Raw genomic sequence first — 25147 nt, forward strand, 5'->3', positions numbered from 1 at the left:
TGAAGGAACAATGGGCTGGGAGGTCAGTTCCTTAATCTTAATTATGCAAATTCTCATGACCATTGATCAACAACCACTGATCAATGTCCATGAGTACCATTCACAGAGAGTTGGGGAATGGCTGCAATCACAGCATGTAAGATGGTGACAGATGTACCCTTAGGCCCCTCCTCGATTCAGAGATGGTCTTTCTCTTTTCACATAAATGGCCTCCTTGACTCCGCCCTCAAACCAGCGTTCCTCCCTGTCCGGGATGTTACATCCTCATCATTGAAAGAGTGTCCACTGGCCTGTAGGTGTAAATAGACTGCAGAGTCCTGGCCTGACGAGGAAGCTCTTCTGTGTTGTAGCCAGAGGTTGTTTGGTTTCCTCGATGTATAAATCCTGCCAATCGTCCTGCACTTAACAGCGTACACTATGTTACTCTGTTTGTGTCGGGGGACCCGATCCTTGGGGTGGACCAGTTTTTGGCGCAGCGTGTTTTGGGGTTTAAAAGCCACAGAGACCCGGTGTTTAGAAAAAATCTGTCTCAACTGCTCCGATACTCCTGACACGTACGGGATCACTACAGGTTTTTGCTTAAGCAGCGGCTGGTAAATGTGGTTATCCCAGCTTTGACAAAAGTCCAGCTGGGATAACCACATTTACTCTACGTCCAGATGAACAGAATCAACTTTTGGAGATTTACTTTCCTGGATGATTAAGAATGCATCAAGACGTTCCTCCTAAAGTGTTATTCAGTGTTGTGACAGTCAGCTGCTTCAGCTGCTGCTGGGATGGGCTGTGGCAAAGAGAACAGAGAAAATCAAAATCAGAGTTTTTCTCTGAATTAAAAGGAAACAACAATATATTCTACATGGTGAAACTGATGGTTTATGGTGTTTGGGTCTGTTTTTCTGTATTTATGCAGATAAAGTGTAAACTCAGATGAATTATACCATCAAATGTTAAAGGAAAATATCAGGATGAGTGTCTGTGAGCTGAGAAGGACGTGAAGCGAGCAGTTTATCCCAGAGCTGAAGCTGCTCTGTGTGCAGAGATGAGCTCAGATTCCTGCTGTGATTGATCAACAGTCACAGAAATGTAGACTTGTAGTTATTACTGCAGTATGGTCACAGCAGATACTGATAAACATGTATTATGAGGATGGATGATCAAGTTTCTCACTCTCTCCTTTAAATCTCAGTTTTTTTCTTCTTCACAGTTTATCTGTTAATTTATTAATGAATAACACTGAAAGAGTTTCTGTTATATTTCCCCTTGAACATCAGCTTATTAGGGCGGCATTAGGAAATAGCCCCCCTCCAAAGAATGAATAAATGAATGATGATAATAATAAAATGATTAAAAAGCAGAGCTCAGAGTGGTAGAATGGTCAAACATGGATCCACGGGTGGTTCAACTGCATTTGGTGACGTGACTAAAGCAAATCTTTCAAATAATCCCACCATCAACGGGATGTTGTCTCCTTTACTACGGTTACTTTACTTGGTCACCGTGTGAATTTCTTTGAAATGAACCAAATTCTTTTATTTGTTGGTTGTTGCATATTTAACCTCTACAGTCAGGAAAGGAGGAGATGAGGCCTCAACAATGTTGGGTTGTAGCTGTGCTTCAGGTTAGAGTGAGTGTCCATGGAATAAATGTAAGTCAGTGAACTGGAAACATGACTGTGTTCAAACTTTGTTTTCCTTTTTATAATGAGTCTAATCAAAGGTGGACAGAAGTATCTCCACTGTGACTTTTCTGTGTCACCATCAGAGCTTCTGCACAGTGTGGAGAAAGATCCAGAAGCAGAGCTGGACTGCAGACAGCCAGTCAGAGCAGCTGTGTACAAAGTAAGACTGAACATCTGTCTGCTGATGGACTCATTTCTGAAAACTGGACTTCTTGTGTTGTTCAGACATTGAAGAGTTTTCTTTCTCTTTAGTCTCATTGTTTTTCTTTCTTTCAGCAGATGTTGGTCTGCAGGAGGTTTTAGATGAACATAAGATCAGTCTGAGGAGGAGATGTGAACGTGTGACTGAAGGAAGTGATGAAACAGGAAGTAGAACCCTCCTCAACACCATCTACACTGAGCTCTACATCACAGAGGGACAGAGTGAAGAGGTTCATACCCAACATGAGGTGAGGCAGCTGGAGACAGCTTCCAAGATGGACGCCCTCCATGACGCTCCAATCAGGTGCCAGGACATCTTTAAAGCCTTACCTGACCAACAGAGACCCATCAGAGTGGTTCTGACCAACGGCGTGGCTGGTGTTGGAAAAACCTTCTCAGTGCAGAAGTTCACTCTGGACTGGGCAGAGGGCTTGGAGAACCAACATGTCAGTGTGGTGGTTCTGCTTTCATTCAGGGAGCTGAACCTGATCAGAGATGAGCAGTACAGTCTTCTGGAGCTGCTCCATGTTTTCCATCCAACATTACAGAAGGTCACAGCAGAGAAGCTGGCTGTCTCTCAGCTTTTGTTCATCTTTGACGGCCTGGATGAAAGCAGACTTTCATTGGATTTCACCAACAGGAAGCTGCTGTCTGATGTCACACAGAAGTCATCAGTCAGCCAGCTGCTGACAAACCTCATCCAGGGGAATCTGCTTCCCTCGGCTCTCGTTTGGATAACTTCCCGACCCGCAGCAGCCAATCAGATCCCTCCTACACGTGTTGACAGGCTAACAGAAGTACGAGGCTTCACTGACGCCCAGAAGGAGGAGTACTTCAGGAGGAGATTCAGTGATGAAGAGCTGTCCAGCAGAATCATCTCCCACATGAAGACATCCAGGAGCCTCCACATCATGTGTAGTATCCCAGTCTTCTGCTGGATCACTGCTACAGTTCTGGAGCACATGTTGACTACAGAGCAGAGAGGAGAGCTGCCCAAGACCCTGACTGACATGTACTCACACTTCCTGCTGGTTCAGACAAAGAGGAAGAAGAACAAGTACCATGAGGGACATGAGACGAGTCCACAGGAGCTGACGGAGGCTGACAGGGAAGTTCTTCTGAAGCTGGGGAGGCTGGCGTTTGAACATCTGGAGAAAGGAAACATCATGTTCTACCAAGAAGACCTGGAGCAGTGTGGTCTGGATGTGACAGAGGCCTCGGTGTACTCAGGAGTTTGTACAGAGATCTTCAAAAGAGAGTGTGTGATCTTCCAGAAACCAGTCTACTGCTTTGTTCATCTGAGCATTCAGGAGTTTCTGGCTGCTGTCTACATGTTCCACTGTCACACCAACAGGAAGACAAAGGTGGTAGAAGGTTTTCTAGGGAATTTCCGAGAAGAATACAAAAACAGATCTTTTTTTAAGAACATGTTCAAGTCTTATAGCTTCCCATCAATGGATGTCTTTTTGACTAAAGGCATGTATAAATCCCTCCAGAGTAAAAATGGCCACCTGGACCTGTTTGTTCGCTTCCTTCATGGCCTCTGTCTGGAGTCCAACCAGAGACTCTTAGTAGGTCTGCTGGGTCAGACAGAGATCAGTCCAGGAACCATCCAGAGAGTCATCAACAACCTGAAGTGGATGAACAGTTATGGAATCTCTCCTGACAGAAGCATCAACATCTTCCACTGTCTGATGGAGATGAACCACCTCTCAGTACATCAGGAGATCCAAGAGTTCCTGAAGTCAAAGAACAGATCAGAGAAGTTACTCTCTGAGATCGAGTGCTCAGCTCTGGCCTTCATGCTGCAGATGTCAGAGGAGGTTCTGGATGAGTTGGACCTGCAGAAGTACAACACATCAAAGCGGGGACGACAGAGACTGATTCCAGCTGTGAGGAACTGCAGAAAGGCTGGGTGAGTCCAGATGTGATCATTAACATCATTGATCAGTGTAGGTTAGTAGTTTAATGTTGAAAATAAAATCAGATTGTAACCACAAAGTGTTTGTGTCCGTACGCTGCAACCTTCCACACCATTCCTTTATTGTACAGACTCAGCAGCAGCTCCATGGATCCCAAATCCAAGAGTGGAGAACAGATTTGAAGTGTGTCACATCCATGCAGTCACAGCTGTTTCCACCATGTTTCCACTGATATTAATCCTGTTCAATGACACGTTTCATATCAGTGAATATGTTCTTTAGGACGTCCACTGACATGTTTAAGTGTCCTGCTGGAAATCACTCAAATCATCCATGAAATCCATGAAAAATCCTTTTAGTGTTTCTAACTTCACCCTCTGTCCTCTCTCTCTCTCCATCCTCCTCACTGCTTCTTTCACTGATAATCACACAAACATCGTATTCAGCTACAAAATAACACAATAACATCATCTGATGATCATTATTATAAGAGCAGGATCCATATTTGATATCAGAGTAACACACTGCTTGGTTATGTGCAGTCATCATCAGTGACTGTGGGTCAAACAGAAGCTCTCTGATTGGTTGCTGACCTTGGTCACCTGTCCACTCTCACCTGTTTGTGTTTGCTCTCTCTTTGCTGTCTCCATCCTCTCTCTCCTTTCTCTCCCTCTCTGTCTTTGTACGTCACTCAGGTCCAATGGAAACAGTGACATTTACAAACCAATCAAAGACAAACTGATCCATGTCAGGTTATAACAATATTCAAAGTGAATACAGGCTGCTGCTGGACACAGACAGGTAACATCATTTTGACTTGCTGTCACCTGGATCTGGACTCATAAACACTGAAGCCCTGAACAGGAATACAAATCATTTTCTGCCAACTAGCGACACAGCAGCAGATAATGGCTCAGAAAGCTAAAATGAGCCAATCATTTCTGTGTTTAGTTCCCCTGAGATCAGATCTGATATCAGCAGCTCTGAGTTCATTCATCATTATTGTCCAGTGATGAGATTTCTGCTCCGTTTGGTAACAGTCAGCAGGTTTTTCCTGCGTGTGGACGTGAACAGTCGTACCTGACAGCAGGTAGCAAACAGAGATCATCTTTCCAGCTGGAACTCTTCACTGAGCTGAACTCATTCAAAATGTTCTGGAGTCAAAACAGGAAACAGTCCAAATGTGTGTTTTCAGTCTGACTCTGGATCAAATCTCAGTGACAGACTGTGGACATTATGGAAGCCTAAATGTGACACCATCTTCCTCCTTCATCTGCAGATTAAAGCCAAACAAAGATTCTCATTAAAAGTCTGCAGGTCTGAGAGAGACTCAATCGTTGTGTCATGTCAAACACAGTAAGAGGAGCTGAAGCACAGATGTGAAGAGCAGATTCATCAGATTATGACCTCACTCTGTTTTGTCTTCATATACATTCAGTCTGTGTTTATAATGCAGATTTTCTGCTTTTATAATAACACATTTTATATTTTCTATCATCACAGACTGACTCAGTGTCGACTCTCAGAGTCTCACTGTGAAGTTGTGGCCTCAGCTCTGAAGTCCAACCCCTCCCATCTGACACAGCTGGACATGAGTTGGAACAAGCTGCAGGATTCAGGTGTGAAGCTTCTGTGTGCTGGACTGGAGAGTCCAAACTGTCGACTGGAGACTCTGAGGTGAGTTCACTGACTGCGGCTGTTGTTGTTTTTCTATATTTCAGGTCTTTGATGTTTGAAACTTTCTTTAGTTCCTAAATGTTCAGGATGTGTCTGAAGACAAATGTGAAGAAGTTTGAGTGCTTTCAGAAATGTTGTCTTTCCAAACGACTGAACAACAGTTTTTCCTTTTGGCTCCAAACAGAAGTGACAGACTTGAGCAGGGTTCATTTAAAGGCTGACAGAAGTGGAGTGGTGACGGGGAGATGTTTGACAGGACAGTGTTTCAGCCTCCACAGGTTCATGTTGTGCTCCATCAGTCAGTGAAGATGAAGTCAGTGCTGATGAGGCTGTAGAGTGTGTGAGGGATGTGAATGAGGATGATGAAGATCTGATGATAGCAGATAAAAACAGGCTGCAGAGACTTTGAGCCATACAGGGCACACAGTGTGTGTACAGAGCAGCTGAAATCATTATGGAGGCCTCACTGGGATATGGAAGCATCACAGTACAGCTTCAGTGAAGCATTAAAGTCTCTGATATGAGATGAGAAATGAAGCAGCCAGAGCTTTTTCATGAGTGGAAATCCACTGTGACTGTGAGCTGCTGCTACAGCCTCCAGATTAGCCAGCAGCTCATCCTGCTCAACATTTTCTCACCAACTTTAATGGAAGTGTGATGTTTTCAGCTGGAGTGATGGTCAGGGTGGCCTCCCTCTCCTCTTCTTCTCCTCTTCCTCTTTCCTTTGTAAAGCCACTTCTGCTGCTTTCATTCATTTGGAAGTCCTGTAGCTGAGTTTGGGAGAGACTAACAGCCTCGGCAGCAGAGGGGAGAAAGGCTGTAACTGTTGGGTCTGTGTTTCCACAAACCCCGCTAATTCTAGAGACTTATTCATCATGAAGAAAACAAGACAGTCGATCGATCCATTACTTGCGCAAGGGAGGCCTCGTCTGTGTCCAGCACGACAATGACCCCAATGGTGGCCTCCTCTCGCTGCCTTTTATTTACAATCTTCAAACAATAGTTTACAAAGCACCTCCCCTTGCAACCCCCCTTTGGTTACATAGACAAGGCACTGTATGTAAGTGTGTGTGTGTGTGTGTGTGTGTGTGTGTTACCTCCTGCTGACCAAAGGGTCATAAACCCAGGAAGTTTACATCAAAAGAAACAGATCTTCCAGATAGGATGTATCTACAATAAAACCTCCCCCAGCACAGAGTGGCTGGAAAGGTGGTCAGGATCAAAGGGATGGCTTTGATCCTACTGCTTAAACTAAGACTGTACAAATTTAAGAAACACAATGGCAACATTCAACAATTAGACTTAACATTTCCCTCCTTTTTGTCATTGTTCTTAAATTTCAACTTATGCACCCTTTGTTTGGACAGTGTCAGTATAGATTTCATTCATGCACAGTAAACTACATCCTATACATAAGCAAATCAGTATCAACAGTCCAAAAACAGGAATTAATTTTTTCAAAAGAAGATGCCACCAAGGACCAGACGGTAACCAAGCTATCCAGCCTTGTGGCGGATCTACTCCTGTCGTGCAATTCATTATGTATTTCTTCAAGTACACAACTGAATGTCAAAGGTCAAACAAGAAGAATCATCATTCTCAAAAATCATATGTCACTACAATCCAACTGTATACAGACATAGGTATTTAAACGCATCAGTTGACTTTATTGTTTGTCCATATGGCTCTCAGCTAACTTCAAAGCTGCAGCCTGGTCAACACCCTTCTTTATGACTCCTATCAACCCCCCAAATCTTCTCACTGTAGGCATCCTGTGGGGGTTAGAGTCAACTGGTGAATTATCTGCATTTACAACTCTTCTCCTGTCCTGTTGTCACCACAGAAAAAGCTTTGTAAAGGAAATTGGATCAAGCTGTTTTGAACTTCTTGGCTCAAAACCTCAAGTGTTCATGATGTAAATGTAGACAAAAGGCTTCTCTGTTTACATCCTTCTTGCAGAAGACAAAAGAATAGGTGATGTTGCCATGTTCCATGGTTGATCTCCAACTTGGGCTAATCCATTGTCCTTCATACACATAGGCAATTGGCCTGTTTCCAGTTCGTTTAACTGTATAATGTCCTGCAGCAAGTCATATTCTTTGAGTCAGACGAGCAGGTCTGTCTCACCAGAGCATTTCACCTTCCCAGCTACTGGTGAATCAACCTTCCATTCAGGTTCAGAGCAGTTGAAAAGTTGGCAGTGTTCCCAGATGTGTTGCTAAAGCAACCAGACAAACTGCCTCGCTCTCAGTGATGCTATAGGGCCACAGTCCAGAAGAATGTGTAGCCAGTGGCATCACAAGCATAACCATTGGTCTCATTCTTTATGTGAGCGGTTGTGTTCTTAAACTGCCACCAGTAGTTGTTGAAAACCCATGCTGGTACTGGGTGTGGTTTGCTCTGTTCCAGTGCGCTCCCTGTCATCCCACTCAGGGTCCACAGGCACAAGAAGATGCACAGCACATTCCCAGCCATTCTGATGAGTACCTGTGGCTCAGTTGGTTTCTTCACCGGATTGAGACGAGGGGCCCTGGAGGCTTTCCCCCCCCTTTGTTCCCGGTCTTCCTGCCACTTACTCCGAGCTGGCCTGGATGTGTGTCACCTTCTTGCAGTGCGCTTGATATATCCAAGTGTTCCTTCCAGCAATCTTCACTGCTGTGGTCGTCGTCAGCAGCATCCGATATGGACCTTCCCACCATGGACTGGACCAGCACTTCCTCTCCATGGCCTTATCAACATCCAATCTCCAGACTTCAGACTCTGCTCCTGCGGAGAAACAGAATCATCTGGCAGATCATTTGTTCTCATGACTACTTTACTTTTAAACATTTTCAAGCATCTAATCTGCTAATACGCTCTCTCTTCTGCTTTTCTATCATCACTACAGAAGACTGGAACTCTAAATGCTCTAACATGTGTAATCTCAAAGAGTCAGACCATTCTCTGTTGGAGTAATCCTCATGTACTTATTCTATACAGTCTAACCATGTCCTGCCTGTCTTCCTAAATCTTAACTTTACTATTCCATTAGTTCTCTCTGCCTGCAAAAGTTTTTTTTAATAAAAAGTATTTAATAATCCTAGAGTGAGTATAACGACTGCTCATTTCCCTCCTGTTTGAGACATGGCAAAGCCAATGGCTCAAAATAGCAGCAGTCTTATACAAATTATCAGGCAGTACTGGTTTATCACACAGATAAAAAACATCATCCTGCAAGCTTGCTCCCTCTGTAAGTCACAACTGTTTTCCTGCTGTAGGTGAGTGGGCCTGCATGTCTGCTGATGCTGTACTGATAAAAGGTTAACACCATGTTTAACTACAGCTGCTTCTTTTGTGATCTTATCTGCAAAAACTTTCCCTAATGCAACTGGATCTTTCCCTCACATGTGTGCTGCACATTTACAAACGGCAATTCTACTGGTTAATAACACTGCCTCCAGCAGATTTTGCAAGAGTTTGGTGTGTTCTGCAGGTTTCCCTGTAGAGGTTGTCACACCTCGTCTCACTCACTGCACTACAAAGAAATGTACAGTAGCAAATGTATACTGCCTATCAGTGTATATTGTCTCTCTACAGCTTTACACACTTCCGTTAAAGCTAGCATCTCTGCTGCTCAAGCAAATATGAAACATGCTAGTTGTCCTACATAGATAACTCTCTCTCACTGTCTGCTACAGTAAAACGTGTTCTAGTCTGTCCCTCTGCTGTTGTAAAACTCAAACCATCAGCAAACCAAACCTTTCCCTCAACGAGTGGCACATCTATTAAGTCATCCCTCAGCTTACACTTCTTCTCCTCGCGCTCTCTACACTCATGAGAAGTGCCCTCCTCCGTTGGCAAAAAGGGTTGGACAGATTCAGAATTGTGCACCACTTTATGGTAATATGTGTGGTTGTGAGAGTAACATTAAAGACAAGTGTCTTGTAGGTGTCAGAAATGTAAGTTTAGTCTGCAGTAGTAGACATCTACCTCGTGTGGAACTAACAATGTCAAAAGGTGAAATAAACTATTGAAACATTGTACAGCTTAAACTGCTGCACATACTGATCTCACGCATGGAGGTAAAGCACGAGCAACTAGAGCTAATCTTTTAGGATAGTAAGTTACTGGCTTCACTTGTGGAAAAAGTGCTGTTAGTTATTTTACAGTCACCTGGCATTTGTGCTGTTCACAGAACCACAAGTCCATCGCTGGACCTCCTCTGCGCTGTCACTTTCTGGAGCTTGGCACGCTCCCTCAGGTTCCATTTTCCAACGCTGCTGAAGATTTAACCCTAGAACACTATCGCTATAAATAGTAACACGATCACTAATGCCGGGTGATTTTTACCCGATATAATATAACCAATGAAAAGTAATCAAATATATCAAAATATGACAACACATGACAAATTAGAGTGGTCTTCTTTTACTTTCAACTGTGCCATGTCTAACAAAATGAAAAATAAAACTCCTAAAACAAAATAATGACTCTGGAAAGCTGGTCTTTGGTCCACCCATTCCTGGGACATTTGAGACTTCCCTGGTGATGGCACAGGCTCCTCGACACGCAAACAGCTTAGTTGTCTTCCTTAACGTCAACGTCGAAACTCTTTCATCTTATTTAAGATTTGCTGTGCAAAGTCTCCTCGTGACGATCCTTTGGAAGACCAGTAACACAGCTCTCTGTGCTGAAGGTGATCTCTGATCCTCCTGAAAACTCTCTCCTGGCCTCAGCTTCCATCTTGTGGACGATCCTCTCAGTCACTCCTTCTCGTCATGGCACCTCACGATATCTACAAATTAAAAAATGACACTCCTCTCGCCACACGGCTTTCGCCATGTGTCAACTCCCCAATGAGACATGTACAAGAGTGTTGCACAGTCTCCCTAAAACAATCTCCAAGGTTTGTCCCTTGGAGCAGCTTCACTCCAAGCTGTAACCCTGTGTAAAAACATTAGTCAGCATTGAAATGTTCAGCTTGTTTAGCTCCCAGCTCCTGTATCCTAGAAGACAAAGTCTTAAAATTAAAACAACTTCACATTTGCAACCAACTATAGATCATAAGAGTAATAAAGTATTCAGCATCACAGAGACAAGTATCATTGCAGGTTTATTCTAAACTCATTAAACTCCTACTTTTCCCCATAATTTGTTCCAAATTATTTAACATCTCACCGTCATTCCACATTGTAATCAGTGACGTCCCTTAAGTTTGTTACTCACCATGAGCCCAACAGTGTGGTCAGATAATGGGCCCCGATGTAACTATTCTGTAACCACTGCACATCTGTTCAATTGTCACTCGTCTGTCTGTGCTGAATCCTTTACAAGCACTCTTAAAGAAAAACAACATTAGCCAAACACAAGGTTCATCCCGGTTGTCAGGTGTCGGCCATCCAGATTCCAGAGGAGCTGTGAAAAGTCATAAAGTTAACACTCGCTGTGGAAAAAGTAACAATGGTCTCATCACAGTATGTCTCACACTGCATTCATTTCTTCCCTGTAACATTCTCTCAAAAACACAGTGTAATTTCATCATCAACATATAGCCTGTAACTACAGTTCTCTTCATACAAAATCTCAGTAATCCTGTGGTAGAGAAACATCATTAAGTTGTGTCCTGCTGTAAACCACATGATCAAATCACATGATTAACCATCTGCTGTAAAGAGAAATGTAAATGTTAGCGCTGCGCAGGTGTGTACACACTTTCTCACAGTAATCTCTGTGAGCAACACAAGGTAGTGAATGACACACACATGGTAAATTCACAGACATAGAATTTAAACTAAAAAGGTTAAATTTTCAGAGTTCACATAGTCATGTGACCCAAGTTTCCTCCTGTGGTCTCCTTCTGCTCCTGCAACAGAGACACACACAGAGACACATCCACACCTTTGTCAGGTGGGGGTTGACTTCACACAATGGTGTTAAGTCAGTCAGTCTTGTCAGCTTTTGTCAGTCAGTCAGTTTCCCATTTATTTTAAAACTCTTACTCATTCACTCAGTGATTCCTTCTTTTGCTAATTGTGGAAATTATCGTCGCATCCGTTTCCACGCTCAGCAAAACAACGTCATTTCAAAAAGAAAAATAATTTAGACTGGATTTTCTCGCTGAATCCTTTTGGACAGGAACTTGTCTCAAATAAGTGGATTTCTCCTGAGCCCATTTTAATTTTGGAGAAGCTCACTTTGCAACAGTTTTCTCGACGACGCTTCGATTCTGATCGTGCTCAAACAGAGATCATCAAACAAAACTTTCAGTGCACCATGAAAGTAACAAAATAAAAGAAAGAAAATAAAGGAAATCAAAGGAAAGAAAGGCCTTGTTTAAGTCATGACACGTGTTCTTCATGCCAGGGGGATAAATCGTCACAACCCAATTGGCAGGCTCAACTTAAATAACAAAAGACAAATCAAACAGCCAGTTTAATCTCAAACATTCATCCAATCAGCCATACACACAACATACAGCATAACCCTGTTGTCTTAGCACATAATAAGTTTTAGTTCTCATGTAACTAAATGTGTGCCATGGTAAAACTTCTTCACACACCAGAAACTCACAATCAGCTCACTCAGCTCACTCATTTAAGACCTCTCATCTATGATGCAACCATCTGTCCTCCTATAATATTCAGTCCACTAGTCTATGTATCACTTTCATCTTACTAGTGACTTGGACAAGATGACAAACAGAATCTCATGCTTAAGATGCTGTCTGGTCTTCATGAGTATCATTTATGTGTAAATGCATGTAGGGTTAGTATAGTTAATGCATTTTCAGTATGTTTTTGTGTTCTTCTCTCATCACACTTTCATTATTCTCATCACTGCTGAAGGATATAAAAAAAACAACAACAGCAATAGAATAATATTAAACACAAAGTGAACCTGTCTTCCTTCATTAAATAGGTTCTTTTAGATGTTAAGGAGGAATTGACTTAACCAGGCTGGCGGAGAATGAAGACAACCGGACACCTGCTGCAGATGGGGAATCAGTGAACTTTTATTGAGACAGAGACAAACTCTCAACGCAGCTCACATCAAGAGATTCCAAATATTTGCTGTGAGGATGGGTATATATTCTCTAAAACTTACAGGAGGGGGTTGTGAGGAAAGTGCTGCATTAGCAGAAAAACAACTCCATAAAAGGAAATCGGCCTTGGGTGTTCTAGTCTCTTCGCTTGCAGATATCTTTCGCCTGCAGGATGAGGCGATCGCTTCTTATCGCTCTCAAGGCCAAAGTCGTGAGCACACATTTTTATTACACAGTTGCACAGTAACTTTAAAGCTGAACAATATTTAAAGCTGAATAATGTTTGATCAAATTATATTTTCTTCAAATCCCCCTTTTGACCCATCTTAAATGGGTCAACACACAAAAATAAGTAACATTCAAAGGAACACAGAGACGTGTCGAAGCCTGGCTCGAAAAACTCCTCGGGTCTTTTCATTTGTCTTTATCTGTCATTGCAGATGAGGAGAAAAGAGTCCAGGCACCACCCTGCCCAGGGGTCGGCTGCAAGCAGTCTCGGTTCCCGATGAAAGCAGTAACAGCTGTCCTGCACACAAGGGTACAACGAGTTAGTGCAACCAGGGTAGTGACACAAAATTAACAGTTCCTGTAACTCAGCAACCAAAAAGCATAAGTAATGATAAAAATGTGGAGAGTACAGAGTATACTATAATAATGAGAGATATAAACGTGAAAATGTGAAAGAATAAATCACCCGTAAAATAAACTCAGAACGGTAACTGCTAAGGACATTCAAAAGTGAATATGGTAAAACTGGAGAGGAAGTGGTGGGCAAGACCCTAGGGGCTACATTTGTCAGATTGGGACTGTCAGAAGGGGGCGAAGCTTTTGAACTTGAAGGTGTCAGAAGTGTCGGGGGCCCTTCACAGATCAGGATTATGCCAATGGGAATGAGACCCAGGGCCAGGAAGCAAACAAAGACGCAACATCCTTGCCTGCCTGTCATTTCAGGGGGAAAGGGCCAAGACATGTTTACTTAGCTTGGATGTCGTCTAATAGAGGATGATGGGGCACAGAAAGGTGGTCCAGTTCCCCCCACCTCGCCAAGGGCGTGTTCTAGGAGTTAAAGAGCAACAACCTGCAATCTGTACCAAAAAATCTTCATAGTCCCACCGGAAAATCATAAGAGTAATAAACGATTCAGCTCAACAGACAAGTATCATGTTCAGGTTTCTCCAATCATTAAATCACTATTATTGCCACAATTTGCTTTATTCACCCTTTGGGCAATGAGAGAGAGAGCCCCTAATGGCCAGTTAGTGGGCTCTAGGTCAAACTGTCCCCAAATTTGTTATCTGTTATTATTACTTGTTGTCATGTCACTTGTCTGTTTTCTACTGCACCCCTCTCACCAAAGCAAAGCAAACATTAGCAGCACATTGACCGTAGTCAGACATCCTTATTCCATAGGTGCTATAAAACATTTCCTGTAAAAGAATCACAGTTTTCAAGACAGGGTGTGTCTCCCCCAACACTCTCACCAGAATACAGTGTAATAGCATCCCCAACTCCTAACCCATAAACACCGTTTCTTCACACATCCGCCCAGAAATCCTGTAATAGAAAAACATTAAAACTGTAACCCTGTAGGGAAGAAAATGTAAATGGTAACGCTGCGCAGTTCCCTCTGTAAGCAACACAAGACACAAAAATGGCATTTACAGGTTCACTCATCCTCGAATATTTTGTCATCCTTCTACTCCTGTAAAAGAAACCCACATAAATTCATCCACCCTTTTATCCTATCTAGGTGGAGGTGGTTAACCTTGAGTCATGGTCAAGTCTTGTCATCTTTTACCAGTCAGTCCGTTTGTTTTTATTCCCAGTCTTTCATCCATTCATCCGTTCTTTGCTGATAGTGAAACCTGTCGTCGCATCTAGTTTCCACACTCAGCAAAATGACGTCATCTCAAAAAGAAACAAGAACTTGAGTTTGGATTACCTCGCTGAATCCTTTTTTAAACAGGGACTCTCGTTTCTAATTGTCCCCACAAGTGTTTCCTCCAGAACCCATTTCAATGCGGAGAAACTCACTTACAACAATTTTCTCGCCGACGTGTAATGCTTGTAATTTCCGATGTGCAGATCTGCTTAAAGAAAAGATTCACAAACAAAAATCAGTAAATATAAAACAAAATAAAATGAAAAATAACAAAAACAAAATGCAGACGCCCGGGTCTTAGGACTTGTCACTGAATATTCTTCCCATCAATAAAAATACCAACCTAAACCTACACAGAGTCAAATCAACACCACCTCAACCTTTTCATATTCATAAACCTATATGTTTTGCGTTCGTGAAACAAAATTGAACCATTAAGTAAGTTGAGCTCTTGAAATGTTTTAATTCTCTTAATTCTGCCAGTTTATTTCAACACTTATTCAATGACTTTTATTCAACTGCTACTTGGTCACTCGACTTTTACCTGTTCAAATTGCCTAGGGTTCAACAAAGTCTAGATCCCCGTTATCATGAAACTTGAACGGTGTACGATGATTTACTTACAGTAATTTAGAATCATCACTCAACCTAGCTCTACTACTGGCACTGCGTGACTTTTCTCACACTGGAAACCAGAATTTAGTACAGAACTTTAATGCCTCAGGCAATCGCGTTCAAGAGCTGCCCCCCCTTCTCTTCTTCTTTGTCCGTGTGTTCCTCCTTTATTAAATCTCCATCACAATGACGTGGCGCTCTGAAATAAAACTCACACTGTTAATTCCTCGTTTTCACTCTGCACCACTGCTCAGAGTGTTTTCTTTTCTTTTTAGTGTAGAGTAAACAATTAAGTCGAGGCCTTAAGCCCCAGATATCTCGCACGGGCATCATTTTCATAACCAAACCGCTCCGGACTCTGCTCCCCAGACCACACAAATGCCCTCTGGGCTTATTATTATAGCAAATTCTGTATTTGACTTTGTTGTGTGCAGCATTGAGCCTTTGTCAGTAAAGCATTCTTCATTGCAGCAGCTAGAGCATTGTGTGTCACTTCTTAGTAAATTAAATCAACATTTTGATTTTAGTGCATGGGTATGTATCAGTTTTTACTCCCTCAACAAGTGCATAAGTGTTCATGTGTGTGTTTCCCTTCATTCTAAGTAGGCGCATGCAGAAGTGTGTGTTCGTGTGTTGGTATATGTTTGTGTTCATCACCTTCCTGTTCTGTAGTTTAGGTAAACCAGCGGCCTGACGCATGGCCTAGGGTCCTCCCCTCCTCTTTGGGTCTGTTTTCATCCGTTGTTGCAGCTGCCTGCATCTTCCTTACTTTGCTCCACGGCCTTCTGCAGCTCTGCTGTTCGGCTCTTCTCAGAGGTCAGCATCCTTCTGCTCACCGTCCCTTTTCCTCCGGGCTTAATGCGCGTCTCGTCACAGCTCTGTCAGCTGACGCAGCCTGGGAATTTCCCCCGTGTAGTGAAACGGGCTTTAGGTTTAGTGCTCTCCGTCTCTGCTGCATGAGATCACTCTTTTGCAGCACTGTTGACATCCTCAAGTTGTTGTTGTGAGTCCAGCTGCTGTGGCCTTCAGGGGTCAAAGGGTCAAAGATGGTCGCGGAGAGGGCAACGATGGTAGAGGGGAGGGTAGGAGTCCAGGTCAGCTTCGGCTCTCAGAAAAAACAAAAACAAAACAAAACAGGCGAACAGGAAAATGATGTTGTGTTGGCTGTGCTATCCCGAGAGGGGAGAAACAACGAGATCTCGTCTCCCCCCTTTTTTGTTTTTTTTTTTTTTTTTTTTTTCCATATAATCAACTCATAACCCCTCAAGTTGACAGGACAACACAGGTACGTGTTAAAATTCTTAAGATCCTGTTTAGAAACCTAAAAAGGAATTTCCTATCATTCAGTAGTCATTTGTCTTAAACAATCAACAAAAACATGTCCCAAGTCGACCCTTTTAACCACTAAATTTGTCGTGTCCTCACTTAATCCTCAGACCAGTGTCTTTGTCTTTTGACGTTACGTTGTTGTCCTGCAACCCAAAGCGTTTAATTGTCAGTAATGTATGAACTATATCATTTAAAAACAGGTGTATGTTAAGTGTCGCTACTTTAACCTTGCATGTACGTGCACATGTATGTAAGCTGTTTCTTCATTGCATGTATGGGTGCGTCTGTATATGGGTTACTTTAACTTTTTCTCAAACGAGGCATTTCTCTAACACGCACATGTGTCTGTTCCTCACCCTTCTCATATCTTTCTCTGGTTGTGTGTGGTTTTATTTGTTTCAGTGATTTACCAGGAACATCTTTTCCTTTTCTCCATGTCTTCCGCCAGAGGTCAACACCGGTGAGATTCAGGGACACAGCACCCAGAGCAGTTCAGCAAGAAAAACCCGCCTCAAACTACATTCTCTCTTTTTTGTTTTACCGGGAGGGGTGAGGACAACTCTGGTGTCCAGCCGTGAATTTTAGCCAAAGCTTGGCCTGTCTTCTGCTGCCGTACTCAGGCTTCCAGGCTAAGAAAAAACACCTGTATGAAGACACTAAACATACATTTAGTATTTGTATAAACATAACTGCCTAAATCATTGAACTCTTGAGGAGGGTGTATTTCAGAATCAGAATCAAAATCAAAAACTTTATTGTCATTGTCATGAGACCGACGACATTAAGAATGGTCCCTGATCATTGCATCATCCCTAGTAATATCAAATATAAAAAAACAATAAAATTCAATCAATAAAATAGATAGAATACTTAAAATACTAAGTATTCCCACCGTCATGCTTCAGACCGTGCATAGATTAACACAAGAGTGGCATGGTGGACATTTTTGTAGTATTCAGATGTGTTATTGCAGTTGGATAACAGCTGTGTTTGAGTCTATTAGTCCTTGCTCTGATTGCCCTGTACCGTCTGCCTTAGGGCAACAGTTCGAACAGGGAGTGGCCAGGATGTGAGGTGTCTTTTATGATGTTTTGGGCCTTTTTAAAACAGTGGGCGTTGTTTGACTCTTTACTAACTTTAAAACCCCACCATAACAATTTCTCACTGACAAACTTCTATGCATCCATTTAAACATGCGAAGCCAGCACAAAATCACACACATACCCCTACAGCAAAGCTTTAACATAACCACAATGCAACTCCTCCCTTAAACGGGAGAAATCACCCTGAATCAACCAACTCTATATAAAACGTCAAACAAAGATAAACCACAAACATTTCTACACTTCTGTGTCTTCCACGCAGCACAATAGGCAGAAAAACACCGATTACTCACAGTCTACAACAAAAGAAAAACCTGCTCTTTTCACAACTTTCACAGCTAAAGTCAAAACTCTTACCCAGTGCCTCTGAAATAATAAAAAAATCACCAAATACTCGATTACTCTTTTCACTCGCTCCCTCTCACTCCCTTCTTCCTCATACAGCATACACGCTCGCTCCCGCGGACCCGCTCGGCCCCGCGGGCTCACTCGGCCCCCACCTTTTTCCTCTCACAGAGACAGAGAGAGACCCTTTTCCTTTTTTTTTTTTTTTTTTTTTCCAGCACACATACACACACAGAATCCCAACTGAGAGAAAGAGGGAGAGAAGAGAAAAGAGTTGTAGAGAGGAAGTTTTTTAGCAGGAGTTTCAGATCTAACAGATTTATACAACTTATTTACACACACCGGTAATTTATGTTCTATTTATTGATTTTAAAGGAGAATTTGGGCCAGCTGGGTTTCTGCCTCTGTTAGGCACTAATCAGCTGGGGCGCTGCTTTAAAGGTGAGTCAGCACTGAAATATCCCTTCAGGTGTTACCAAGCTTCTACCAAACCGGAGTCTGGCGGGTAACCTTGCCTAGAGCTTCCTGATAGGGGTGCTAGTTGGTTGTCACCTTGTTCACACGTCTCATTCACACTTCATACATTACCTGCAGTCACTCATTACCCTCCTTATGTATGTAATAAATGTGTAAAAAAAAAAATTCTATGTGTGGTGTATTATTTTAACCAAAAGAGGAACCTAGTTCCTTTAATTGTGTAATCTGTGAACACGGAGAACCAAACTGTCCTGCCCAGTGTTCCACAGCAAGCATTCAGCGTGTATTTATGTGTGTCCAATATCAAACAGAACATCAAAACATTTAAAACACTAAAATCATCGGGGTTTTAAGAAGAGATCCGTTTTCTCCTATTGATCAAAGGGACCTCTCCTTTTGGACTCCAACCAGTACTTCTCTTTTTTAAGTTTTAGAGGATCTTTTCTAATAAAGTCCTCTGGGCCTTCCTAACCCTTCTGTAGTTTAGAGAATATTACTAAAAAATATTCTCAAGGCCTTTAACCTTTTAATTTGTTTAGAAAGGCGTTACTAATAAACCCTTTCAAGGTCCCAGACCTGCTGAGGTATGTATCCGACACCGGAGAGCAAACCCGTCGGCTGCAACCGTGGTCAGACCTCAGTTCACTCTTATCTTTATTCACTTATTCACTTATTTCTTATTCACTTATCTCTTATTCACTTGTCTGATTCTCAACAAGCCTTAAGTAAGCCAGACAATTTTGGTTATGAATTACTAGGAGTTTGGACACTAAGTATTTTTATAATGTTCAATATAGCAGAAATAAAAGGTCTGCTTACCTTGTTTTTTGTGTGTACACAGCTTTTGTCCAAACTCCGTTCACTCAAACCACGGCCGATGTCCTCCCACCCGTTCCAGTTTGGCCTGGAGCGGATCCTGTTCGTGACGCCAATTGAAGGATATAAAAAAAACAACAACAGCAATAGAATAATATTAAACACAAAGTGAACCTGTCTTCCTTCATTAAATAGGTTCTTTTAGATGTTAAGGAGGAATTGACTTAACCAGGCTGGCGGAGAATGAAGACAACCGGACACCTGCTGCAGATGGGGAATCAGTGAACTTTTATTGAGACAGAGACAAACTCTCAACGCAGCTCACATCAAGAGATTCCAAATATTTGCTGTGAGGATGGGTATATATTCTCTAAAACTTACAGGAGGGGGTTGTGAGGAAAGTGCTGCATTAGCAGAAAAACAACTCCATAAAAGGAAATCGGCCTTGGGTGTTCTAGTCTCTTCGCTTGCAGATATCTTTCGCCTGCAGGATGAGGCGATCGCTTCTTATCGCTCTCAAGGCCAAAGTCGTGAGCACACATTTTTATTACACAGTTGCACAGTAACTTTAAAGCTGAACAATATTTAAAGCTGAATAATGTTTGATCAAATTATATTTTCTTCACTGCTTAAAACAACACACATCTCTCTCTGTTTTTTTTTCTTTAACTGTACTTTTCTCCAAAACAGAAAATAGCATTACAGCTGTTTCAGACTTAGAAACACCAAACACTCTTCGTGCTATCATTCATCCACACAACTATTTTATTTCTTTTTGTCCACTGGGCAGGTGACCTGCAGAATCACGTCTGCCCCAGCTGGATACCTTTCACACACACCATGACGTCAGACACACTCACGGACTGGATCAGGAGAAAAACTTTCTTCATCTTCACACTCTGGGACAGAAACACCATATGTTTTTTTTGTTTGTTTGTTTGTTTTGTGTCAGGGATGGATATGTAGTTGTAACGTTTGTGTTCACTAACTTTACTTTCTGTTTCCTACCCTGCCCAGTCTGTCTTGGACTCAATGCTTCTCCCAATGTCTCTCCATACTCAGCCTCTGCTCTCTCACGCTCTTCTCTGGCTCTACTTTCTGCTAACATTCTTGCTTCTCTCCTCTTCTGAACCTGCTCCAGCCACAACTTAGCAATTGCTAACTGCAATTCCTTCCTCTGCTTCGCTTTACCTGTTTTACCAGCTACACTTACAGCTATTCTTTCTACCAGCATTTTACACTGAACTTCCACTAATGTCCCTTCAAATCCACATTTCTTACGCCAACAACCTACATACTGCGTACTGCCTGGTAAAAATTTCTCCATAAATTTTAAATCTCCTTCTAAGGCAGACTTACACATTTTATTCTCCATTAACAATCAGCCACACTCACGCAGACCACGTCTGGCCCACACACACACACAACATAGGCCTATCGCTTGCGTCTGCACGCACAGCTAGCGCTCTCTGTTGAAAACTCTCTAACGCCCCAAATGGCGGAGATTCCGGACTCCTTCACGGCGGAGACGCCGAACCTAGGTTATCTCCACGCCCCAAATGGCGGAGAACTCTCTACGCCCCAAATGGCGGAGAAGCCTGCGTCTCTCTCACGCGGCTAGCGCGCTCCCGGACTCACGTTTAACGCACAGCCCGTAGCCGCTCTCTAAGGCCTTCTGTACTCACTGTTTGTTTACGTTCATGGGAAGAGCCTCTGGATCCCGTCAATCGTCATCCATCCCGAGGGGAGGTCAGGAGCAAACTTCCCGGCCTGGTGGCAAGCCAAAAACACCAGGGCTTTACGTCAATCATCCCAGACGTTGCGGTGGCGTCCTCTCCCTCTCCTCGGTGGATGCAATGTGTTAGGCTCCGGCTCCGAAGGACCAAATAAATGTTGGGTCTGTGTTTCCACAAACCCCGCTAATTCTAGAGACTTATTCATCATGAAGAAAACAAGACAGTCGATCGATCCATTACTTGCGCAAGGGAGGCCTCGTCTGTGTCCAGCACGACAATGACCCCAATGGTGGCCTCCTCTCGCTGCCTTTTATTGACAATCTTCAAACAATAGTTTACAAAGCACCTCCCCTTGCAACCCCCCTTTGGTTACATAGACAAGGCACTGTATGTAAGTGTGTGTGTGTGTGTGTGTTATGTGTGTGTGTGTGTGTGTGTGTGTGTTACCTCCTGCTGACCAAAGGGTCATAAACCCAGGAAGTTTACATCAAAAGAAACAGATCTTTCAGATAGGATGTATCTACAATAAAACCTCCCCCAGCACAGAGTGGTTGGAGAGGTGGTCAGGATCAAAGGAATGGCTTTGATCCTACTGCTTGAACTAAGACTGTACAAATTTAAGAAACACAATGGCAACATTCAACAATTAGACTTAACAGTAACACCACCACTTTACTCTGTTCTACCTGTCACATCATTTTATCAGGAAACAAATATGCTCATGTTTTTACTATGTTTGTCTTGAAGATGTAAGAAGATCACATGGTGCTTTTTATTATTGTGTTGGTTTGTTTGCTGTCTCTTGGATGGAGCCCAGCTGTGCGTGGCCCCTGGGCCTGTGGTCAGAGTGTGTGCTGGATAATCCGGCCCAGGATGAGGCCAAACTGACATGGGATGAATCAGAATCAGAATCAGAATGGGTTTATTGCCAGATGTTGAGGTTTACAACATTAGGAAATTGCTGCGGTGCTTCAGTGCAAACAATAAGAATTAAAGTGCTATGTAGAAAGAAAGATATGTGCATGAGATATACATGAGATATATACATGAGAATAAGAATTATGAGTGCTACGTAGAAAGATATATACATGAGTGCAGGTGGTGATCAGTGCCAGACATGAAATGATGCAGGGACACAGCGTAGAAATGTCTGTCACATAATTGAGCTTTGTGAGAAATGTACGACTTTAATGTGAAACATTCAGAGTTTTTTCTCTTGTTGTGTTTGAAGCAAAGTTACAGAGGTTTGATTACAGACACAGCTGAGAGTTTGTAATCTGTCATCATTTTAAAAGGTTTACATTTCTTCAGTATATCCACATTTGCAGCTGGTACCTCAACCTCCACTTGTCCAACACAACTGCTGTCCACTGCCTCCATGACATTGTGATTTTGCTGTTGGTCTTCTGTCAGATCTTCATCAATCACTTCTGCACGGGGCACACCTTCAGACTCTGCAGCTGCATAACGAAAGCCTGTAAGATAAAATTAGACATAAGGTAAATGTACACCAATATTCCAATGACAGGTGTGTGATTCATCTGGAAGTTATGTGCGGATTAGTGTACAGTGATAGCAATTTAGTATGTTTTTAGAGGGGGGGGGGGGGGGGGGGGGTTGTTTACCTCCGATGGGTGCTCTTTTTCGCTTCCGTTGCGTACGCCTTGAGTGCCGGTCCGAGTCTGATACAGGTATGTCGTCATGCCCCATGTGCAGTGTTGGTGCCCAGTCTGGATTTGTTACATCCATTTCATATGCTGGTTTGCCTGCAATAATGCCAAATCATAAGCTACTCAGTCGACATGATGTGGTTCTGCAGCATCACACATTAGCATGTTTTATCTCATTATCTATGACCGCAGCACGTTGAAAATCACACTAAAAGCCTTTCAAGAGTGATATGAATTAATTTAGAACTCACCGGAAAGAAAATGCCGTGAGCAAACCAACAAAAAGCTGGGGATTGCAGAGAACTCGATATCCGCTCGTCTCACCGCTGCAATCCAAGCCTGACGTCTTTGTTTAGTAATATCGGATACATGGGATCCCTCACGTTGCCTCCAGGACGGAAAACGATGAAAAGAGAGCCCGTTATCCAGCTTCTTGCCTTCACGATCGTGTGATCTAACGTTGCAACCGACAACACAACACGTACGATCCATAGCTGAAATGGTATCCTTTGGCTGGCCTACTGTCATGGCGGAAGGGGGCATGGCCCATCTCCCGTGACATCACGCTCCAAAGCCCTATAGGTGGGAAAATGTACCATGTCGACCAATCAAAAATGATATGGAAACATGACATTTGGTTGTTTAGCAAAAGGGGGAAGTTTTAGGAGTGACCGGCAAGAGAGAGCGAGTGAGCGAAAGAGAGAGAGAGTTTTGATACGTGAGAGATTTGTGACGTTTACCGTGTTTGGTCTCAAGTTAGTTTGTTGTCTTGTGTATTTAGTGTGTAGCTGTTGTTTTGTTTTGTGTGTCAGTTCTACTAGTGATCGTCACAGTTGCTGCCTTAAAGCCAACAAAGGCAGATTGCAGTGTAAACGCTGAGTGACACACCTGCTGTCAGACCTGCAGGTTTATCCCTGTGCTGTTCTCATATGTGTTAGAGTGACACAAACTATTGTTTGACACCTGATTGTTCTGTAAATAGTTTGAAATGATTATATGAAAAACGTCTGAGCCTTGGCTGCATTTTTTGGTAAATAGTACCATATAACTTTGTTGTTTGCAAAACGTGTGCGTATTTTTAAAAGTGTACAATCTCTATTTGCATTTCAAGTTATGAAGATGATTCGTTAAACATGTGTGTGGTTTTTACAGTCAAAATATCACTTTCTACGTGTATTTTAAATTTTGTCTGAATTTAGATAAATTGTGCTGATACAGTTGGTCAAAATGAGAAAATAACAGATTGGCAAGATAAACTGTTTTTAAAGGTAAAATATAGAGGCCACATCAAAAGTAGTCAAGAAGGGTTAAAGGCTAAAAGCAAAGTTGTCACCAAGTACTGTTTATATTTGTGTGTATTGCTGCAGCTTTTTTGAGTATTAATTTGGTGCCTTTGTGTGAAATAATGGTATTGTGAGCGATCCATATAGTCACAAAGAATAGCCACTTGTTTCTGTGCTACCAAAGTTCCCCGGCTTTCATTCAAAATGTGTTTATCGTCAGCACCTGCACATTAAACTACTTAAACATTATAAATGTCTTCAAGCTCACACTGAGGCCTGTGGGGTACTATCAGCCACTGAGACAGTACACACATTTATATGTGTTTGTATATGAATATTTCATACTTTAAGACTGCCTGTTTATTTAAGGGAGATGAACAAAATACATTGGAATTGTACAAAATAATATCATGGATGATAAATTAAATAGATTTTAAGTAGATGCTTGTGCATTCTTAAAGTCTTATATGTTGAACTGAACTATGTGATCTGTTCAAAGCCTTAATCTTAATTTGAAGTGAAATGTGCATTTTGAGTTTATACACTATGTATATAAGGCGACCGTTTCCTTTTGCAGTATTTTTGTGTGGTGTACTTTTCTATGTCTTAACAAAAGGGGAACAAAGGTGTTTAAGTTCACCTAGGATGATGTGTTTTAATTTTCACATGGTCTTGCTTGAATTTGACCCTGACAAAGGCGTATGAACTCTGTCAGCTGTTTGGAGTTTCCATTTTCTAAACTTCTACATTCTGAACCTTCTTCAGCTCTGAACAGATGATGAAACACTGAATGATTTCAAGCTCACACTTTGTCTAATAAACTTACATCTTTCATTCTTTATACAGATTGTGGGGCTGTGGTTTGTCAGAGATCAGCTGTGATTATCTGGCAGCAGCACTGAAGTCCAACCCCTCCCATCTGAGACAGCTGGACCTGAGCTCCAACAACAAGCTGCAGGATTCAGGAGTGAAGCATCTGTGTGGTTTCCTGGAGAGTCCAGGATGTGGACTTGAAACTCTGAGGTCAGTCAGCATGTTTTAGTTGTGCTGAGATGAATATGATGTGAAAGTTGTGCTGACACTAAACTGCAGACATCAGGCTGATATTATACTGATCCACACTGAGGATCTTCATGGTAAAGTCTGTTTTCTTCTTCTCTGGTTTAGTCCATTGACTGCAGCAGAACAATGTTCACATTTCAAACCTTCAAAGAAGAAGAAAAATCCTCCACTGGATAATTCACTGTGAAACTCTCCAAGTCTTCATTCCACCTTAAAGTCTGTCTGACACTGAAATCCAAAGCAAAATGTGCGTTTGCTTTACAGACAGCAGTCCAACACAAACATACACACATCATCCAAAACACAGTCCAACATCCAAATCTCCTCCAC

General features: G+C 42.4%; 1 protein-coding gene across 1 annotated transcript; it reads left to right on the forward strand.

The window, feature by feature from the left end:
• Nucleotides 1-1747: 1747 nt before the first annotated feature.
• LOC113017631 (protein NLRC3-like) lies at nt 1748-24779 on the forward strand (the record flags this gene model as incomplete). The annotated part of the gene is made up of 4 exons (XM_026160773.1): nt 1748-1838; nt 1955-3794; nt 5305-5478; nt 24602-24779. Coding segments are annotated over 4 exons (2283 nt in total), but the record flags the coding sequence as incomplete, so codon positions are not given.
• Nucleotides 24780-25147: the final 368 nt, after the last annotated feature.

Source organism: Astatotilapia calliptera, unplaced genomic scaffold (assembly GCF_900246225.1).
Source record: "Astatotilapia calliptera unplaced genomic scaffold, fAstCal1.2 U_scaffold_169, whole genome shotgun sequence".
Lineage (NCBI taxonomy): Eukaryota > Metazoa > Chordata > Actinopteri > Cichliformes > Cichlidae > Astatotilapia > Astatotilapia calliptera.